Raw genomic sequence first — 21,435 nt, 5'->3', positions numbered from 1 at the left:
TGCGGCGGTACCAGTAGAGAAGCTTTTAAACTTCTCGATTTTCTAATAAAGAAAAGTAGTGCCGTTTTGGGGCTGGGTGTGTCTGCCGACTGTTTCTCGCTGGCTCCATGTGCTGCTCCTGTTGCCGCCACGAAAACGTAGCCAACCGAACGCAGCAACGGGAAAACGGGTTCGACGCGGTTTGTTCTATTACTTAAAGCTATATTAAGCGAACTATAATTATGTTGTCTGTTGTGGTTTCAGATTTATGCTTAAAAGCACTTTTTCCCCTTCTCCTCGGGTGCACGTTAGGATTTGGCTAGGCCCCCCTCCCAACCCCGGTGGCCACGAAGTGTGGTTACGTATACATGATTGCACTGCTTGTCTACTTCTACTTCTTACGCTCGATCCGAGCTAAAAGATGGACGGACTGCAATCGCTTGATTTCACGTAATCTTCTTTCGGCAGTAAAGAGCCATTCGCGAGGTGTTTTCATAGCTTTGTACTGTTCTTGTTTTCCGCGAATTATGTTAGGCAGTTTTCTTTATCTGTTGAAATCTTAACAGGCGATGCTGATATGAAGTAACGAATATGACGCGTTACTTCTTTGTCGTTGACATGACAGCGTGTCAATGAACTGAACTTATCCTATGTGATCACTTTCTCTACCGTTGATAACTCGATTGTTTCTACGTCTGATAACTCTTTATTCTCACAGATATGTTAAAATTAATATATCTTAGATGAACTACGAGTGTTTCTTTCCACGAGTCGGGGAATCTTCAGTTCAGACAATTTCGTTTAGGTAGTCGAGTAGTGCTTTTTTACCGTAAGCGGGAAGGTGGCATAGCCTTGTATACCCTACTAAACTCCTTCGAACTGTAGTCAACTGTTTCCAATTGTTAGCGTAGGTGTCTGGCTATGCAGTCTTATTTTTAATCAAAAACAAACAATTTTGTCCATCCGACGTTTCGGTCCGTTTGGGATCATTTTCAAGAATTGAATTTATGCCGCAATATTTCTCAAGCTCGTTGGCAGTTGCCAGTGATCCATGTAGGATCAAAATGGTGAGTAGGTTTTGACAGTGTTTCCCACTGAATGCGTTGTCATGTCTCCATTGCACGGTACTGGGTAAATCTGGATGGATCCCGTCAAGAAACTCAGGCCAATTTTCGTCCTTTTCGGCTGCTTTAACGACGATTTCGTAGTTCCTCCGGCCTATGGGTCTCTGTTTGTCAAGTCTATGTAATTATTTTCGGAGACCTCCCAGTTGAATTGGTCATAGAGCCCTCTTGAGCAATGTGTGCTAGGAAATGATCGTTAGGTGAGGGTAATCTGAACAGGATGGTGGTTGCTGCCATAAGTATATGGAGCCTTGTCATCAAGAGGTAAACAATGGCGCTGGAAGTATTGATAAGGTCGATGCCTAATGACGATCGAACGTTATTGAACGGTTTTGTACCTCGATCAGGAAAACTATCATTACCTGTTCTGCACTGAGTCCATTGATTGGATTGGCAGTAATCCCATCGAGGGCTTCCTTACCAGACGAGCGTTCGAATCTTTTTTTGGTGCGGAAGGTAGAATGGTTTGCCTTTGATACTTCAAGATTCCCTTTTCTTTTTATCTTCATTGGTTCAACAGACTGTTCCGATCGAGGCAGGCATGAGGGCAGGCCTTTTCGTCGCGAAAATTAGCTTGGGTGATATATTGTTTGAATGATAGTTTGGGTCACGTTTACGAAATCTCACCGGATACCAAGAACAGCCCGATGTAGTGCTTAGTTTCCTTAACGGCGGATTATTGTGTTCACTATGAGGTGACATTCCAATTTTCAGCTCGAATTTTGTCGTAGCCCGTAGGATTAGGTTCGTAGATGTGTTGAGATATTATAACCGAAACCAAACTTAGACAAGTCCTTCTAGGGCTAGGCGTTTGTGCCCTTTTCCGTCCGGCTTTCGACTTAGTCCAGATGCTCGGCCAAGTTGCTTCTGGGTGCCTAAGATATTGGTTGTCCCCTATTAAAAATCTCCCCGGATCTCCTTGAATGTCTGTAGGCACCGTCCTGATATTGGTAATTTGATGGTGCTAGGAGGGACAGGTCTTCCCGCCGTTGTGCGTCTCCATTAGATACTCGGGGTGACGTAGGTTTTTCGTCAGTTCCGGTAGAGGTGTAACGTCCGCACTAACGGTGCGGATTGATTGCTAAATGGGATGAAAGCTAAGTTTTACAGTAGTTCAACATATGTATTAATTTCAGCGTACATACCTCGGTAAAGATTGAATAAAGTGCTCAAAATTTGCGATAGACGCATCAGAGCATGTGCAGTCGTTTTCGGTAGGTTTTTCTCAATTTTTCCCACTTCCCAAACATTATATGGTCTTTCTCGTCGTTTCTGGTACGTTTTTCTCAATTTTTTCTGTTTCCTAAACATTAATTGGTCTTTCTGGATATCACTGAAGCAGATTTGGTTACCGTTGGTCGCTGGTTTTTTGTAGCTCTTCTATTCAGCTCGTACTTCGTCGTAGAGGAGATTGTTGTTGGTTTCTGTGAATTTTATGGCCACTTACTCATCCTTATACACAGGACACCTTCGACCCGTGGCCTCGTGATTTCCACTGAATTTACGGTAAAATTTTGGTTTGTAACATAGTTGTGTGCCCAATCGTTCGTGGTTCTGAGAACACGAGCCGAATAAGATGTACGATGAATCCGGATTCTCGGTCTTCACTACAATCTGCGATGCCTAAAACAGAAAAAAAATTTATGAAAATCTGTGCGGAATTTACAAGAAACATGTAACGGGATATTTTCAAAAAGCTGTTGAAACCTCGTTCCAAAAAAAAATGTCAGAACATACCCAAAAATCCTTGAATAAATCTCTAACATTTCAGAAAAAATGTAAATGTGACAAGCCTGACAGACACCTTTTCAAATCTGGCTTCACTGGATTACTCGACCAAAAACTTCTGTTGGCAATGTTTACATTTAACAGTCGGGTCATCAAAATGCTTAAAATGAAATCAAACAAAATGCCGCGAGTGACAAGAATCAAAACAATCGCACACCAACTTCACCTATGGCAACCAATGCTAAGCAAAACGCAAAGAAAATCTTTTATTACACAAAACAAGATATCCTAGACTCTAACTTGAAAGTTTCGTGTCTAGCAAATTTCCTTTCCGACTTCTCGGAACTATACCCCGCTAAACTATAAACAAACCAAAACATCCTATCTACGTGTATGAGTGCGACTCGACCAACTCGAAATGAATTCCCATCGCATGCAGGATCAAAGCAGCCATGTACTCGTCCGTTTTTTATGGTCGAAAATCACGATTCGACACTGAACGAACCGCAAAACTTGACTGCGAAAATGAGCTCGACTTTGGCTCTGCAAGCACACACCCTGTCCACAATACAGGGGTAGTAAAGCTACCGCGATGATACCGTGTTGTGTTGTGCTGTTGGACTATTTGAATTAATTGCACGTAGTTCGCGGTTACCTCCCACCGCTTCCATTCCCCAATGCATTGTCTGTTTCGGCCCTCTTGGAATATCAATTTGAGAAAAAGTTTCGCGCGAAATTGAACTTGTTTAAATTGCTGTGTGTTGATGATGTACAAGTCTTTCCAATTTAAACCGAACAAGTTTTATTTTTGCTTTCGCTAGTTGAGCTAGGGTCTGGTGGCGGCTTAAGCGCCACTCTTCTTCCATAGTTAGGTGAGAGACATGAAGGTCGGACGAACTGAAGTTGAATTGATCAATTAGCGGGTGCTGTTTTCCACCGACTGACACGCAATGCATGTCGATAATAATGATTGTTCTCAAGACCTTCTCCAGCGAATAGGGGTCGGTTTGGCCGTTATCGGTGTTATTCCGCAATCGTTGACAAATAGGGTGATGCTAAGAGGTTTAATAATCCCAGGTTAGACCCTGAGTGATACCGGATTGGACGTTTATCTCGTTCCTTTAAATTATTCCAGTTAGTGCTGAAGGCTTGACCTAACCTCGCTACCGACGAAAGACAAAGAAGCACCTGCAACTTTGTTGCGCCCTTTCGGATAGTGCTAAGCAACAAGATTAGCCCAGCAGTCTCGTTGCAGTAGGTACCATCGCGCCACAATGTCGTTTCTGCTGAAGAAGCCCCTTGGGAACGACGAGAAAAAACTGGCAACAGCAAACATCCCAGCAGCTCTGGATCGCGTGATAAGCGCGATAATGGGTGGCATTCCGGTTCAGGGAACGACCGGGTGAGGTATCGCGCATGATACGCTTCATACCTTCAGAACAGAGAAGTACAATCCGGTAATCCGGTGAAGGTTCCCTTCGGGAACGTCCATGTGGGACTACCTCATCAGCCCGATCAGCTTTGTTTGTAAACAAAGACCGGGATAGGGCAACCAACCGTCAGTTTAGTTGGTCATCGCAGGGGAACGAGCAATCTCGGCTTTTTGTGCAGGGGTCCGAATGTCACTGGCCCGAAGGCACTCCGGACTTGGCGCAACTTGAAAACTAATTGATCAATGGTAATGAATGGAAATAATGATCATAAAAAAACAAAACAACCGAGACGTTTCAAGTGTGGCAAGCGAAAAAAGAGCGAGAAAACAGGTGATAGGTGCAATAACAGCTGAAGATGGTTTCTCGGAAAACGGCCAGCTTGGGAGAGTTATTTTGCAACATTGCAACAGTTTTAATTAGTTCGAATGTGTGCTTGTTGGTATGAATCTGGGTTCTTTTCTTGGTTTTCTAAGAATCGGTAGTTTTCAAATAGCACTACTTCCGAAATTTCAAATAATTATTCTTACACAAATTACTAAAATGACGCTTTTCCGGTCTGATAACAGGACCAACAAGCTATGTAGAAGAATCGATTCCATCACGAAAATTGTTCGAAATCCCTCACTTGCACTTTCAAATTGCCCCCCAAATGAGTAGTGAGACTAACTCACAAGTTAGTTTATTCACCCGAACAAAAGTGAACCACGGTTCCAGAAACAATACATAATACACCGATAATTGCGTCAGAGCCTGCGGCCGGGCAAGTAGAAATCCCGGCTCCCAACAATGTATAACTTCTGCCGGCAGCGCTTCACTAATCAATTACCGTCTCACGCACATCGATCGCGAGAGAAAGAGAGAGAGAGAGCGGAATCGCCGCCGGGAGGTAGGGAAGGTCATCTAGGGATAGGAACCTTCTCTGAACCACCAGTACAATCACCACCACCACCACCATCAGAGCGCCGAAAGGAAAACCGGCTTCGGAAGGGGCAATAAACGGCCGGCGGCGGCGGCGGTAGAACGAAAAAAAAAAAACAAACTGACTGGCGGCCCTGTTGCACGGAAAGAAAACAAATTTTGATGCTAATTGAACTTACAGCACTCAAAAAGATGCGAGCTGGGCGACACAGAGCGGGGCTGATTCTTTGGAGAAGTTGGGATCCAAGCAGGCGATGGAAACAGATCGTGGTGTTGGGCGGACGGGAATAGTTGGGATTGCGTGTTGTTATTTTTAACTGCGTCAAATTGACGTAATTTTTTCTGACTTTTTCCGTTGTTGGTCGTTCCGAGCGGTAATTGAGGATTCATCTGCTGATGGTTGCAGCTTCTGTAGCTTTCGGTGTGATTCTGGCATATTTGTCCGGATTTTACTTTTGGTTCAACTTCATCGATTTGTTCCGCGATTTAGAACTTAAATTGACATAGAAGCGATTTACCGTGCACTGACTAAAGTCCATTCAGATACTGATGACAGACAACCGTTTAACGATGGTGTGTTATTATTTTTGTGCAGTTAACCTAAACTGTAGCATATAGACAGTGGAATGTGTACCTGCGAAGCGGGTGGTTATTTTAATTACAGATTTTTGCTGATAATTGCCAGTGCACGGTCGGTCGTTGTTACAGACACACACACACCCATCAGAAATGGCTAGGCAGTTTGTTATAGGTAGGTGCAATCAAGGCAGTGCGGGTTATCTGATTTGGCAACGCTGCCGGTAGCACATCATCATCATCTGTTATCGTTCGTTGCAGCGTGACGTGGGATGTTTTTCAATGTTTTCAACTTTACTTCTGAATTGAAGAAAGCATCTTTTGTGGTTTAGATAAATATATGCGAGTTTCACTGTGAACAACATGCAAAGCTTGACTACTGTAACTAAAATGCACATTCTTTATGCCAGTTGTTGAGTGAATCAATGACAATTTTGGTATTCTCTGGCCGACGATCAAATTAATATCAACAACATTCAACCGTGCATCGAGTAAAGATAAATATCACATTTTTCTTTGCTAGCCTAAACTGGCTGCCTTACTCGTCGTGCAATTTCTTTTATCTCCCCTCATTACAAATCCATACATATATAACCTCCTCTGAAAAAACCCACGTGATGGCGAAATGGAGGATCTAACAAGATACGTCATTAAAAAATCCGACCAGATAAGGTCAAAGTTGTGATATTTTCTCTAAAGCAGACAAATCGCATTACTGGCGACAGGTCTTTCGCAAAAGCTTATCGTGTCTACGTATCAGCTCACAAAGTTGAGATCGCTGGTGTGGTCACCGAACCAAGTTTGTCGGGCGTGGATCTGAAGCAGCAAGGGGGTTGTGTTTGTTCCAATTAGTAAAGATTCCAGCGATCCCATTCAGGATGCGATACACAATAGATGTCAAAATCCAATGTCCATTCAGAATCATTCTGGAGTCTTTCGTCTGGTTTGTTTTGATAAATTATGTCCCGCAGCTAACAATTAGGCTACATAGCCAGCCACCAATATGACACGATGTGGTAAATGCGAAGGGAATTATGAGGATGATTCGTGAAGTGGGAATGCTGAAAAGTGTCCCCACTGTGGAGAGAGCCTACATGATCTATGAACAAACGTTGCGTACAAACCGCGCCAGGAGAAATTGAAGCGTTCCCTTCATGGACGGTCTGAGCTCTCTTTTTGCAGAAATGAGTACCACGACAAATCGTAATGCTCTCTTAGCTGATGAGGGTGCTGATGATGATTAACTGTTCTTAAAAAATATAGGAAGAGAAAGTTTATTTCTTCACGTGAGATTTCTTGAAAAGGCTAAAAGTTTTTCCCTCGAAAGGTCCCCAAATATAAGAGCTTGAGGAAGTACTAACATAGAACCAATGTAAATGGGTTCGGGTTTTACAACATGAACGCTTTCAGGGACACCAAAACCACAAAGTGTCTCAACATTTCAACCAGAGATTTTGAACTGAATCTGTTGAAAGCTGTAAATATCCACGATGTTAGAGAACGTGGATATTTACAGCTTTTAAAATTTGAATGTGACTATCAATATTCCGATGAAACAATGATGTTTTATACCTTAACATGTTTATTTGACTGAGCCTAATTATCAATCACAGTTCCAGTTCCAAACAAGGAATCTGGGGCAAACTCTTGAAATATACGATTCCTGCATCGAGGCTCAAAGATTTCAAAGCGTCGACACTGGGGTCCTTAATAGGCCCTTGCGTGAGCAAATGCTCCTGTGAAATAATCTATAGAGATTCTTGTTTGGGCCACTGAAGGTCATTAATACACGGCCTAAACTTGCTGGAAACCGACATTCTGATCTACGTTGATGTTTGTTTTAATACATGGCTAGCGCGTGATTTATTGAAATATCTATATTGCTTTTAGTGTCAACCTTAACACCAGCGATTATCAAAGCTTGGATGCAGTGACACAAGTGAGACTGAGCATCATATGTACACAGCGTGGTCTGAGTACAGGTAGTCAAGAAGCAGGGTTACGAGGAAAGGTATATCAGAGCACATTCTCAAGGGCTCAAAAACCAAACAACCCCATAACAAGACCATAAATATTATTCGTGCCTGATTTTACAACACAACAAAATTGTATCTGTAGCAAATAAATAAACCAAAATATGAAATTTATGCGGGATCTACCGGACCATGCTGATGGTGTTACGATGGGTTGATTTTAAACATCAAAACACCATGCAGTGCGGGTAAATTGGGACTATGAAGAAGAGAGCATTATTGACTTTTTATTTGTTCGAGATACTCAAAAGGTAGCTCATGTTGTTACAGGAAACAAATTGTCAGTACGACATTACGTATATGGTGGAACTGAAGAATATGATCAAACACATTTCATCTTTTATTCAGCACTCCACTTCTCACATGGGACGGTCCAACTTTACAAACTCGGCAATTCGCAACGGCCGTACAGTTGCTTCGCAATGAAATCTCTTCACTATCACTGAAGATTATCTCGATCGATACATGCCTTACTATCAAAGCGAGATAGGGGGACTTGATCTTAATGGCTCTTCATTATCATCATCGTGGCCGAACAATCCGTGTACTCCGAATCATTCAAGAACTGATTTCAATTTTCCTTCCAGTTCCAGGTTACTCTTACTTCTTCACGAACAATGTACCAGAAAACCTGAAATGAGTTTCTCAAACAAGTCAATATTACTCGTGTGATCGATTGCCTATTTGTTGCTGGTTGGTCGAAATGAGTGAGATTTGGCCGTAAACTGAGAACACCTTTGGGTTCAACACAGTGGCTGTGGATTTTAAGTATTGCCGTGAAGTGGATTATCCCAATTTATCGAAGGAGAAACGGGACGCAAATCACCTATATACAGTTCCATCATATACAAAATTGTGTACTGATAACCGAGATTACAATACCAAATAAAAACCACGTTATATGTTTAGCAAAATAAAGTTCTCAGTACAGAATTTCGAATATGACAGCACAAACCCGGGACTTCCGTAAGCTTTAGCTTCACTTCATCCCTATCCTTTTTCTTGGTTTACGATACTAACCCATGTGGCTAAAAATCAATCAAAAATCGTTCGGAAGTTTTAAGGGTTAGACATTTATATGGATACATGTGGACATTTGTGCTCAATTGATGTGGATAATAAACGATGTTCAACATGACGAGTAGAAGGATAGACACGACGACGCTGGAAATCAATTACTAGTGTAATTTAATTGAAATTGAAAAGGCAATACCAATTAAAATCTTAATCATCTATTAGTTTGTTGAAAACCTTGTAAAATTTCTAAGGCCTAGAAAAACAGAGAATTTAATTTTGAAGAATTAAGCAGCTCACGAAACTACGTCTTATACTACACATTTAAAGTTGCACGACATAAAAATTTTTAGCGCTACGGCCAGGCACGTAACCAGAAGAGGAGTGGGTGGGCTAGGATGCCAAAGGATACCCCCCATCAAATTTCCGAGAAAAAATTATAAAATTTTCAAATCAAAATAGGGTTACTGTGCCCTAATTCATCTTAGCACCACTATTCACCCCACCCATTTGAACACATTAGTTAGAGCAGGGTCTGCTATCTCTGTTCAACGAATTAGTTCAAATGGTAGGATGAATATGGGTGCATTGTACACGACTTTTCGCTTCACTCAAACGCGAGTCTTTCACATTTTCCAAGTCAGATTTTTATTGATCTGCTTCTTAGAAACGAAGCAAAGATGCTGATACCCATTTAAGCGCAATACAATCACTCTAAGCTGAGTTATCAGCGAAATAGTGTGACATAGTGACTAATGAGATGAATAAGGGCTCGTCTACTCTACTGTAATTGGTATGAAAGTTAACGGAAAAAAATTGAAAGTTATTATAGTATGCAAGTTAACGGAAAAATATCTTTTAACATATTGTAACAAATTTTTGTCCTGTGGATACGCAAAAAAAACGATCGAACAATTTGATGTGAAAGTGTTGTAAAAGATATTATGTAGAATACTGTGCAATAAAACTCTCTGAAAACAGTACTAGCTCGCTATTGGTTGTCACGATCCAAAACCATTAATCACATACGTATATTTCAATATTTGCTTCCCTTTTTCACTATCAAACAATATTACTGAGAGCAACTTTATGTGGCAACTAGTAGCAACATTTGAGTCGCTCTCCATGATTGATTATCAACATGTAATCATAGTATGCTATAAAATAGCAGAGACATCAAAAGGAAATCGATCTGTTTCCAATCACCAAGCCAGAAATGCACATCACGAGAAACCATCAACAGGAACCGATAAGAAACGACTTATCTACGGCCATCTTATACGACACATAGTCAGTGATACCATGATCTGAACAAAAAACTCCTTTGAAAAAGTTAAGCTGCGCCCGGTACCTCCAAATCAACAGTCAGCGCCATAAGCGAGGAAGCTAACACATAACGAGGGGGGTTCACACTCGCCATCTGTAAGTTGAAGAAACAATGAAGAACATCTAATCTGGAACAGCAAGTTAGCATTAACGTTGATGACAACAGCAACGATAGCGAAGTGTACGACTCCTTAGATACAGTAGACGAGGAATCACATGTTTCTCCGAGATGAAAGACTCACGGCTACGTAAAGCCTACTCGTTGAGTCGTTGAGTAGGTAAGCGCGAGCGGATAAAATGGCGCGAAATGTTCTAGAGAACATAGGCCTAGAGAGCGATGAAGGGGTTAAAAATCTCAACAGGACCCTGAAATGAAATTTGATTGCCGAAAATCGTCCAAGAAAGTAGTAAGCTAGTTGGACTCAGCGAATTTCGATGCTGACAAGTTTGCTCATAAGTTGATGATTTGGCAAGGCATTTGCAATTATAAGAGAAAAACTAACATATTCATCATTAGGAGGGACTGTGGGTTTTTTTTTTCAAAGAGCAGTACTTCCAGACACATATTTTGCCATCCATATAACTCTCAAAGGTACATATAATTCTTTATAATTTTAATGAGAATTCTGTCATAGCTTCAATATACTACGATAACTTTAGAAAAAGGCGTTGCGGCAGAATTTAGTATTTGAAAATGTATTTATAATTGTCTTTTTCCATATTTTTACGCATCATTTTTAAGACACTAAAATGCAACCAGTCGCAACATTTTAGTCTTCCTCAAAAAACGCCTATGGATGTCTCACATTTAATCACTTCGTGCGTAACATTATTTTTCCCGTGAGAACATAGTCTGTGAGCGCCAGTATGGATGTGCGGTTAAATGAACCCGAATCGAGGTACAATTCAGTCATTTGAATAACAAACTTTGCGCAACCGATTAAACACTATTTCAGATGTTGGCTGAATGTGAAAAACCCTTAGCGAGGAAGTGCAATCGTCATATTAGATTTAACTTTTCCAATTGGTGGTATCAGCGATTTTTTTTGGGTTCATCTCTTAGGGTAAAAAATTCACTTTGTAAACCTCTTACATTCTAACATGTTTCGGTGGTTGCTTCAAGATACTAGATCAGGCTAAATCTTCTTTAAATCACTCATGTATATTGTACAGTTTATTTCTCCAGAAGTTATTTAAAGAGTGCTAGTTTCAACACATCTACAAATCACCTTTAGAAAACTTCGAAATTTTGTTCTTTTGAACATGCTATGGAATTTCTACCTAGGATTTGACCGTTGAAATTTCGCGGTTTGGAGAGTAACTACGAATAATGTGTCCGGACACCAGTTTCTGCGATGACCTTCGGGATTCTTGCAAAACGTAGTTATGTTCAGTCCGTAACGTTCACCAGCTGAAGCAAGCGTGTGTTGCTTGAATTAACCAACCCCATAATTCAGTGGCATTTCTCAATTTAATCCAGCGTCGGTGACCAAACCGCTGTCGATCTCAACTTCTCGATCGGGCACGTAGACACGATAGTGCGTAGAAAAAAGCACAGCGAGCAATTCAGTTTTCTTATTCAAGGTCAGTCACAGACATCCTATCCCTAGTAACAATCGTGGTTTTATGATAGTTTTGTAGCCACTGATAAAACTTAGGTGAGCTTGCGACAGCACGATCCAAAAAAATCATGCATAGAGATTCTGATCGTCTACTTAGTAAACAGTTACAAGTTCTGAGAATTTCTCTAAGGCGACGCAATCAGTATCTTTACCGTATGAGAGTTCACTATCATTTCAAATTTGAGCTTCTGTTGCAATATATTCCATACAATGTGTATGTCGCTTTGGCCCGGTCCAGTCTATGAATACTTTGGATTGTCCAGTGTGGATTGGAGAATATGAGACCACCAACAACTTCGCTGTCGTGACTTGTGTTTACTTATATTGCGTCGTTCTACTGATAAGTATCTCATTTGACTCCTGTCATTATCGGATCGATTTTTGAAGGCGATGACCAACATATCTTAGCTCTCATAAGAATATTTGGGATTATGTAATGTTGCATTTCCGGAATATTTTTGAGTAATCAAATCTCAGTCCTTTTTTTTCATTTCCAAAAGCAGAGATTTTAGGAAAAATATTTCAAGAATGCACATTTCATTACCAATAAAAATCAAAAAGATACTAGGCAGCCTCATCAGATCGATCCTTTGTAAACGTTATCCAGATTGCAAGCGAAATCAAGCCATTCGCCAACGGATTGTACATTCTAGAAGGTATCAGTTCAGGACGTGTGAGAAAAACCTGGCGAATGGCAGTTAGCCGTCATTTAACAAATTTACTTCACTTGATGAACGGCTTGAGTAGTTTGAGAACAATTTTTTCCATTATTCGGTTCAAACGTTAGAAAAAATTAATATTTAATAGCTGAGATTACAGCAGACACTTTTCAGCTACTCTGTACAGTACTGGCTTTTGGCGGTTTAACACTCGTATGTTAATATTGTAGCTTGAGTATTGAGCGTGCTTGTAGCAATGGACACGTACGAAGGAATATCATGGTCAAGCCGATGTAACAATAGTCACAAAATCCACTTCTCCGTATTGTGACACGAATTTTGTGACAATGCATACGGCAGTGTACAGTAATATAACGTTATGATACATCTCGAGTGTAATTTTTTTGTTTGGTTTCAGTGACTCCAAAAAAATGGTATTGGTTGCGGTCGAGCATTAATTTGACACCATCGATATGTCGTTCGAGACTACGAACGTTGAGGTGTCCAATTCGAAGTAGTTTTCGGTACGTCGTTATTATGAAATTTAGTGCAGAGAAAGTCGTCGTATAGGTAGTGCTTTTATGAAGATGATGCGTGGGAGGAATCTGCGGATACTGCATCGAAGAACACTGATGAGTCGTTTCTGGTCGGGACTGTACCAGCAAGCTCTATTAGTTCATTGATGTTGTTGATCGGTGTGTAATCTTGTTGACCATGTAGGAGAATGGAGACGGTATCGTTTCTTATAAACACGGACTTGACGACCTTCTTCTGTTTAAGCCTGAGAGCGAGATTTCGTATACGAAAAATAGGAATTGATAGAACTTCATTCAGAGTGAACCGATAGTCCAGAGGAAGACCATTGTCAAGCATGGATAGTTTTGCATCCCTGTGCATCTTGTAATACGAACGGAGAACGGAATTTCTAGTTTCGGTGCTGTTCAGCACGATGATGATTGTTGGAGTAAGCGATCGATCGGACCATTTTGAAGCTTTAACAGGCAATCTGAAGCACTTGTCAACACATAATGTGAGCTGGGATATCTGGGGATGTTCGCTACTATGTCTTTAAGATTCTCGTCGGATCGGTAAGGAACCTTGTTGACAGCTATTCTGACGCTGTTTAGGGACCATCCATAAATGACGTTGCACTGTATGGGGGAGGAGGGAGATTTGTATTTTGTGATGATGTGTGACGAGCAGTTTTAAAGGGGAATGGGGTCACGGCAACTTTACCCGTTTCATCTAACTAACATCGTTTTTTATTTTTAGTTTTATTTTAAATTGTTCACGGGGACAAGGGGGAGGAGTTACCGTCAAGCTACGTAATTGCCAGGAGGTATTGAGAGTTTTATAACGGAATGCTACCATGGGAGAGGGGGTGTTAAAATCACTCAAAAAATGCTACATCATTTTTGGATGATCCCTTAGCTTCGAACGTATACTGCACCGAGTGCAAAATCATTCGTGTGTTACACTCGTGCTACACCACATGTACGCTCGCTATGTCTGAGCGCGGTAAGAAGAAAATATGAAAGGAAAACCAAAATTTCGCTCGGTTTGCGTCGGTCTCCAGTTTCCTGTCGGTCGAATTCACCGTCTGCTGAGTAAGGGCAACTACGCAAGCATGTCGGTGCCGGAGCATCCATCTACCTGGATTTGATCCAAATCAAAGATGTTTTTTTTTGTAAATCGACTAATTTTTAAAATCAATTTTTGTCAGTGTAGAAATCGATGAAGAATTTTTTCAATATTTTTATTGAAAAATTTGACTAAATTTGGGAAAATCACTCCTACAACATTTCTTTGTTGGATTTAGCATTTTTATTTTTGACCCTTTTCAAGATCATTTTTGGAACAACAAAGCTATGCAAAGCGCCTTTTTGTGACAAAGTTCTCATGTACAGAAAGTTTCATTAAAATCTGAGAGGGTACTGCCAACATTTGTACGAGTTAGACCAAAAGAATCCTTTCAGAAAATTGCTCATATTTTTTCCATTTCAAGCTGAATATTGGCGGAAAGTTAGGAATTTATCACGCCTTTCGAACAGTATATAGAACTCAGCATACATATGATCGAAACAAGTTTTACGGGCAGAAAACAAAACCCGGCCCACAGCCGAAGACACCTCCCAACATTTTTATATGTCTTACTGATAAAGATGAGCACAAGGCAATATTTTATTTCAATACTAATAAAAAAAATTTAAACTAAGGCCGAACATGCTAACAACATTAGTTTCGTGTACCGTTTCTGGAACCGTTTTGTACATAAAGACACTATGCCTATACCTCGTGGTAAGTTAGGATTAACATTTCGACTTAGTCCCATCAGTATATGGCAGCCGACTTGACCAGCACATAGCCGTTGAATCCAAAACGGAACACTACTTCTGTTCACAAGCAAACGACTGAGCACAGATGATGTCTCGTAAGCTCGGAAATCCCGATCGCTTATGGGATCATGGTGCTCCACCATGTTTCGACTTCGCAATTAGAAATTCTCTGCTTACGGGACATCATCTGTGACCTGTCGTCTGCTTATGGTGTTCCTTTTCGGATTCAGTGACCAAGCACTGGTCAAGTCGGCTGCCATGTACTGCTGAGACTAAGTCGAAGTGTTATTCTATCCTAACTTACTAAAAGATAAAAAGAAATTTAAACTTAAACAAAAGATGGCGAAATTAAACGTTAAGAAATTAAAAACAGACATTACGTGAATTTCCTACATGAGAACATAATGCCAGCGATGAGAGAGAGAGACAGAAAGAAGGAGGACGAATCGACGGTGGCAACCTGGTTTAGTTTCTGCCCAATAAACGAATTCATCATCATAGCAAGCATAGTCTTTTACCGCCGCCGCCGTCATAATTACCAGCCAAAACATAAAAGCTTTTCCATTATCAAAACACCCTCCGACCGCATCCTCACCCAGTGCTACCACAAAACCGAAGCCGCTTTTCTGAACCACTTAATGGTCCTAATCACCGACGCGAACGCCCGCTCGCTCGCTCCACTCCGAATCGTTTTACCACTTTAATCAAATCAACAAATCGAACTGTTGCAGCAGCAGCAGCAGTTCACTTTTCCAATCGGATTGTATGCCGACCGACCGACCGAAGCGCAGTCGGTCTGGCTTTGTTCGATTTTTCGCGCTCTATAACGATTTGCTTTTACAAGCACGAAATTTCAATACACGGGAGGTTCCAGATTCTCATCGCTACCAAATTGGCCCCTGCTTTTAGGCTTATCGTGGCAGTTTGATCGCGGCTAAAATGGATCGCTCGCTCACCCGCCAACTTTGTTGGCCATGACTAGGACTTTTTTTTCTCATCGCTCTCCGATAAACCAACAATTGAGACTGAGCAACTGTCAAAGTCAGGGGTGAGCATCTGTGACCAAACTAATAAACTAAAAACTCACAACAAAGTTGTTGCCATACTTGTTAACTCCGGTTGATTTGTTTATGATCATTACTCCGCCTTGGAATCACCATTTACAATGGGTGCAATATAAACATTGAAAGAATCTCGTTTCCTCCTCCTCCTCCGCCTCCACCTCCGTGGAGGCGGCAAGTGTCGGAGCACAAACCGACCGACCAGAGGTAATTTATTGACAGCAATTCACCGGAAAGCAGCCTAGCCTTTGGCGGCCCTCCCGCCGTGTGGCAACCGCGGTTCAGTCCCTAGGCTGGAAGCTGTAAATGAGGTTAGAGAGCTCGTAGAAATGGACTCATAAAACTGCGGCCAGCGAAAAGAGGCAACATCGTAAAATCGATGACCCTTTTTGGTCGTCGTGAACGGCCGACTGACTGCTTTGGAAGACGAGTTATGAATTAATATCTCTTCCCGGCCGGCCACAAAACCACGAAAATGATAAACGCCGCGTGTCTGAACTTTGCGTAGCGCCGGTCGTCGCGGCCAACCACCACTCCATCGATTTTTGTCTTTCACTCAGTCAGACACTGAAAATAATGACTTCCTCTCGCCGCCGCTCCCTTGTCAGTTTGCGTTCTTTCAGTTCTGTTGGTTGGAAACCGGTACCCCGAGAAAGAGAAGTTTGAAAAATTAGGGTAAAAAATTAGAAGTAGAATTAATGAGTTTTGAGTTGCGCGCGAGAAAACGATTGAATTAGTTGCTTGGGGAAGAGCGCTCCGTTTTACGGCCGCCAGTCTCAGACAATGACTTCCGAACGGACATCGCCACTCTCTGTGTGTGTGTAGGGAAATTGGCTCGGTTCACATCATCAGCGCCGTTCTAATGATGAATATTTGTTTCGTTTCTTTCCCCGCAGGACCATCCCGGGCTGAGAGGTACACCGTTGGCAATGCTGGCAGCACAGTGTAACAAACTATCCAGTAAGTCACCGCCGCCACTAGCTGACGCCGCCGTCGGCAAAGGATTTCATCCGTGGAAGAAAAGTCCCATCTCGTCGGGACCACACTCACCGAACAATCAGATCGGAGGTTCCCAGATTGTCACCAGCAGCTCCGCAAGCAACGTGATACAGTCCACCCAGAGGACACACTCGTCCTCGTCCGCTTCATCAACGAGCCCGATGTCGAACGTGACGACCAGGTAAGTAGTAACTAGTAACGGTTGAACCCCCTTTTGTTCGTGATTTTTTCTTTTGTTTTGTTTCGTTGACCCCCTGTTTCGTTTTTCTAGTCGCCCAATTACTTCATCCTGTGCGGCGACCACAGCGCCGTCCTACGGCAGTGACTTGTATTTCCCGGGAGCCACCACATCGCCAGCTTGTGCCGAGAACCCGCACATGCAGCACGGTATACTGGGGAAGGTCGAGGGGACGGCTCTCGGGTCGGTGTACTCGCGACATCCGTACGATTGGCCGTTCAATGCTGTCTCGGCAGCGACGGCCCACAAGACCGATAACATGAACTCCGGCTGGTGGGATATGCACGGAGCGGCTGGCACCTGGCTGGACATGGGAAGTGCCGGTATGCACGCCGCTACCATGGCAAACTACGCGGCCAGTGCTGCTGTCAGTTCCGACTATTCGACACTGACACACTCGCTGACGAATACGGCTCATCTGCTCGGTACCGGGCAGCATCTGCTGCAGGATACCTACAAGAGTATGCTCCCGTCCCAAGGCGTCGGTAGCTTCGGTTTGCCGCATGCACCGGCTTCACCGGCACCGCCAACACCGCAAGCTCCGTCTCCTCGCAGTCAGCGCCGCTATTCGGGCCGTGCCACCTGCGACTGTCCAAACTGTCAGGAAGCGGAACGGCTTGGACCGGCCGGAGTTCATCTACGCAAGAAGAACATCCACAGCTGTCACATTCCTGGCTGTGGCAAGGTTTACGGGAAAACAAGTCACCTGAAGGCTCACCTTCGATGGCACACCGGCGAACGGCCGTTCGTCTGCAACTGGCTATTCTGCGGTAAGCGCTTTACCCGATCCGATGAACTCCAGCGCCATCTACGTACACATACAGGTGAGAAGCGATTTTTATGCCCCGTTTGTAACAAGCGATTTATGCGAAGTGATCATTTAGCAAAACACGTCAAAACGCACGGAGCGCCCTCCGGTGGCGGCGGCGGCGGTGGTGGCAACGGCAGCGGTGGCACTGGAACGGCCAAGAAAAACTCATCCGACTCGTGCAGCGACTCCGAGGAGCACAACAACCAAACCGATCTCCACCAACAGCAACAACAACAACAGCAAGCATCAAGCGGTGGAGGCGGAGCACCCGGTGGCGGTGTCGGCGGTAGTCCCGGTGCAGCTAGCCATGTTGGCGCTATGCCACCAGGCCTAGCGGCATCGATGGGGGGTGGTCATCCCGGTGCTCTGAGTCATCCCTCGCAGCAGCAACCGGGCGCGGGATCGCATCATCATGCCCACACTCCCAGCCCGGGCTTGGAACACGTCAGCCAGCTCGATGTGAAGCCGGGCATTGTTTGAGGTATGTTTGGGGCACCCTTCTTCAGCCACCACCACCAGGTGATGGGGCCCTTCTAGCATGGATAATCTCGTTTTCAACAAACAAAAAAAATGGGGGCATTTTTAGATGGTACAAAACTTTCGGCTTGAATATTTCGAAATTAAAGATGGTGGTAATTTGTTTTAATTTTTGGGGGGGCTTACCAAGTGTGGCCGAGGGATCTAACTAATGCACCCACGCGGGAGGGGGTGCGGTAACGATGACAACGGATCAACAATTTGTGATGTTTCTAAGTGTAAATAGTAATAAAATTCTGATCAATGGTTGCCCCGATTCGAAGAGGGCGTTAATCTTATTATCACATAAATGTGTCTATTCGTATAGTTAATCTGTTATGAACAAATGAGAGGTAAAGAAGAAGAATTGAAAAAAACCGCACATTCACTTACGAACCACTGTTAAATTATTTTCTTTAGAAGCAACCAATAAACTTATTAGGTATTATAGTGCATAGACATGAAAGAGGGAGAAGCCAATTTGACGAGGTCGTAATCGTAAAAATAAAAATAATTAGAGATCATAACAACAACAAAAAACTGTATAAATTATTCAATTTATGGCGCCCGGCATGGTTCACCTTGCCACTAGATTGAACATTCGTCTAAGTAAATTGCTATTTTAACCATTCGTGGAAACAGTCGAAACACGGTGTAAAACTCTTTGGTACTCACAGACAACAACAACAACAAAAACTTATCGTTATAACTTACTGTAAAATAATTGTAACATATCAAATAAGAACTAATTGCACGGAAAGGGTACATAACGAGGAACGCTCGCACCGACACACACACACGCCCATACACGATCGTCAAATAGGACGATGAGGGCGTTGTTGTTCGTTTCTTTTTTGTGCGGTGCCCCCTCTCCCAAACCCCCTATAATGATTGAGTATATTGTAATAATAAAAAGCACGACCGACACACCAGTAATTATGACACGAGAGATGCGCGCAGATTTTCCAGATAGGATGGCAACGCTTGACTAGGTACTTTACCGTGATGTTAGGAATGAACTTGAGGGCAAGTAGGCTGTGGATTTTTGAAAAAAAAAATCTTCGATCAAGTTTCTAAGCCCACTGCAACAGTGAATTGTCAAACAAGTGAGGTAACTTTAGCTAAAGAAGGAACTGAACTGAAAAAGGGCCGAAAATCGATGGCATTATTGACGTGAGCGAAGGAACTGAAAAAAAACAGGGTAGAGCCAAACCTGCGCATGCATGGATGCGGTGAATTGAATTTTCATCCGAGAAAGGCATTTTGTTGATAGTAACTAAATATATTGCAAACTTATGTGAGAAGCGAACAAGTAAAACCCTAAATTTATTGAATATTTTAACTATTTTGGAATAAGTAAAAACAGAGAATAAAAATATTAAAATCGAATTGTACGGAATGCAAGTTTTTTGGGTACTTTTTTGCATTTCGTTGCTTCACAGAATATCACAGCCCTAATTAAGAAATCATCCCGGAAAAAGGTGGAGCGAAATCGAGGTGCAGAACAGTAAGTAATTATCAGTAACTCCACATAAGATATCTACGTTACAACAAATAAGTACTTTTGTAAATACTCGCAGCGACGCACATATCTAACCGAAAGTCGCCATCTTGGTTTTCAAAATGGCATCAATGGTCCATTCCTGTCTTCAACTGTCCACCCACTTTCAAATGACATTGTTGTCACTGTTTTGCGGTACTCCATCTTTATTTTCAAAATGGCGTCAATCATCAATTTCCGTGTTCTGCTGACCACCCGCTTTACAATGACATCCATATTGTTGATGGTTCTCACTTATTTGTGGTAACCGGAAACCGCCAGCTTGGTTTTTTAAAAGGGCGTCAAATATCCTTATTTGATTCTACCGGCAACGGGGCTCAGAATGGCCTCATACCTTGGCTGAGGGAGCTGTGGGAGTGTATGATTTGAAGATCTTCACATTTCATCTAAATCTATGAGTCCAAAAAGTTGGAATGATTGAAAAGTATGTACATTTTCTAAGCTTCAGTTTTTCGGTGGCCAATTTCAATACCTGGTGTCGAAGGGAGGTCAATTTAATTGAAAGAATAGCACTTCTTGATCCCCAAAAGCATTCCTCCGTTAGAGATTTCTCGATCCTAGCGAATAATATTAAAATCGGGGAAGTTGAGGTCTATTTCTGAAGTAAGCCATGTTTCGCATAATGCAAATTCATCACATTTCAAATTATTTATTAAAATTTTAAACGAATCGATTTCCGGGATAATGCTTCTGCAATCCCACTGTAAAACAGTGATCAAATCCGTGACCTCGATCGATCAATTAGCCATCGAAGGAAACAATCGCTGAAAGGAGGGGCTATTTTGTAGTCAATTGCATCAAAAATATTTTTACTGTGCGGAGAAATCTTATCAGGATGCTTTTAAGTAGGTCAGAAATGTTTAATGTTATGAAAATACGGTCAACAATGTCAGAGAATTTTAGAAGGCCAGTGATGGTTTCTTTCTCTTGGGGATTTTGATGTCCCAGGAAGTGCTGAAAACAGCTTTTCTGAGCTCAGGTTTCTGACACCATGAGCGACTTGCTTCGGTTTTGCACCAGTACTCTCTCGAGCTGTTAGTTTTGGGGGACCTTGAAAAGACTTCTTTTGACCTTTACAACAAAGCTTAAGAGAGGAAATATTCCTCCCTTTTTCTATTGCTTCTAGGCACAGCAGAAAATGTTTCCTTCTGAGGTTCATCATCAGCAGACAAGTTAGTATAGATCTTTATAATTCCTGCAAAAGATCGCTTATAACGTTCCTGAAGGGAGCGTATAAGTTTCTCTTTGCGCTGCTTATACGCGAGACATATCGGCAGATCATGTCGATTTCCCCCACAGTAGAGACACTTTTCAACATCTCTTTGACAGGAATCATCCACATGATTCCCACTACATTTCCCTCAACGCACCTTATTGCTACAATAGGAGGTTGCGTGTCCCACTTTTTTTGCGATTAGTACAGTTCGTGACCTGCGGCACTAAAAGACGAACAAGTAGACGAACCTTGTCAAAGAAGAGGTAGCTGGGTGAAGCAGACCTT

The 21,435-nt window shown here is 42.4% G+C and overlaps 1 protein-coding gene across 1 annotated transcript in view; it reads left to right on the top strand.

The window, feature by feature from the left end:
• Positions 1 to 19,764, top strand: part of LOC131688490 (transcription factor Sp9) — an 85,251-nt gene extending 65,487 nt beyond the window's left edge. Inside the window, exons 2-4 of the mRNA XM_058972780.1 lie at positions 16,706 to 16,989; positions 17,080 to 17,870; positions 17,931 to 19,764. Of these exons, the coding sequence (XP_058828763.1) occupies positions 16,706 to 16,989; positions 17,080 to 17,870; positions 17,931 to 18,337 (1,482 nt within the window). The 3' untranslated portion in view covers positions 18,338 to 19,764. The remainder of the gene's footprint in view (positions 1 to 16,705; positions 16,990 to 17,079; positions 17,871 to 17,930) is intronic.
• The last annotated feature ends 1,671 nt before the right edge of the window (positions 19,765 to 21,435 follow it).

Source organism: Topomyia yanbarensis, chromosome 1 (genome assembly GCF_030247195.1).
Source record: "Topomyia yanbarensis strain Yona2022 chromosome 1, ASM3024719v1, whole genome shotgun sequence".
Lineage (NCBI taxonomy): Eukaryota > Metazoa > Arthropoda > Insecta > Diptera > Culicidae > Topomyia > Topomyia yanbarensis.
Note: the sequence above shows the minus strand (reverse complement) of the source record. Positions and strands in the feature narration are given on the sequence as shown.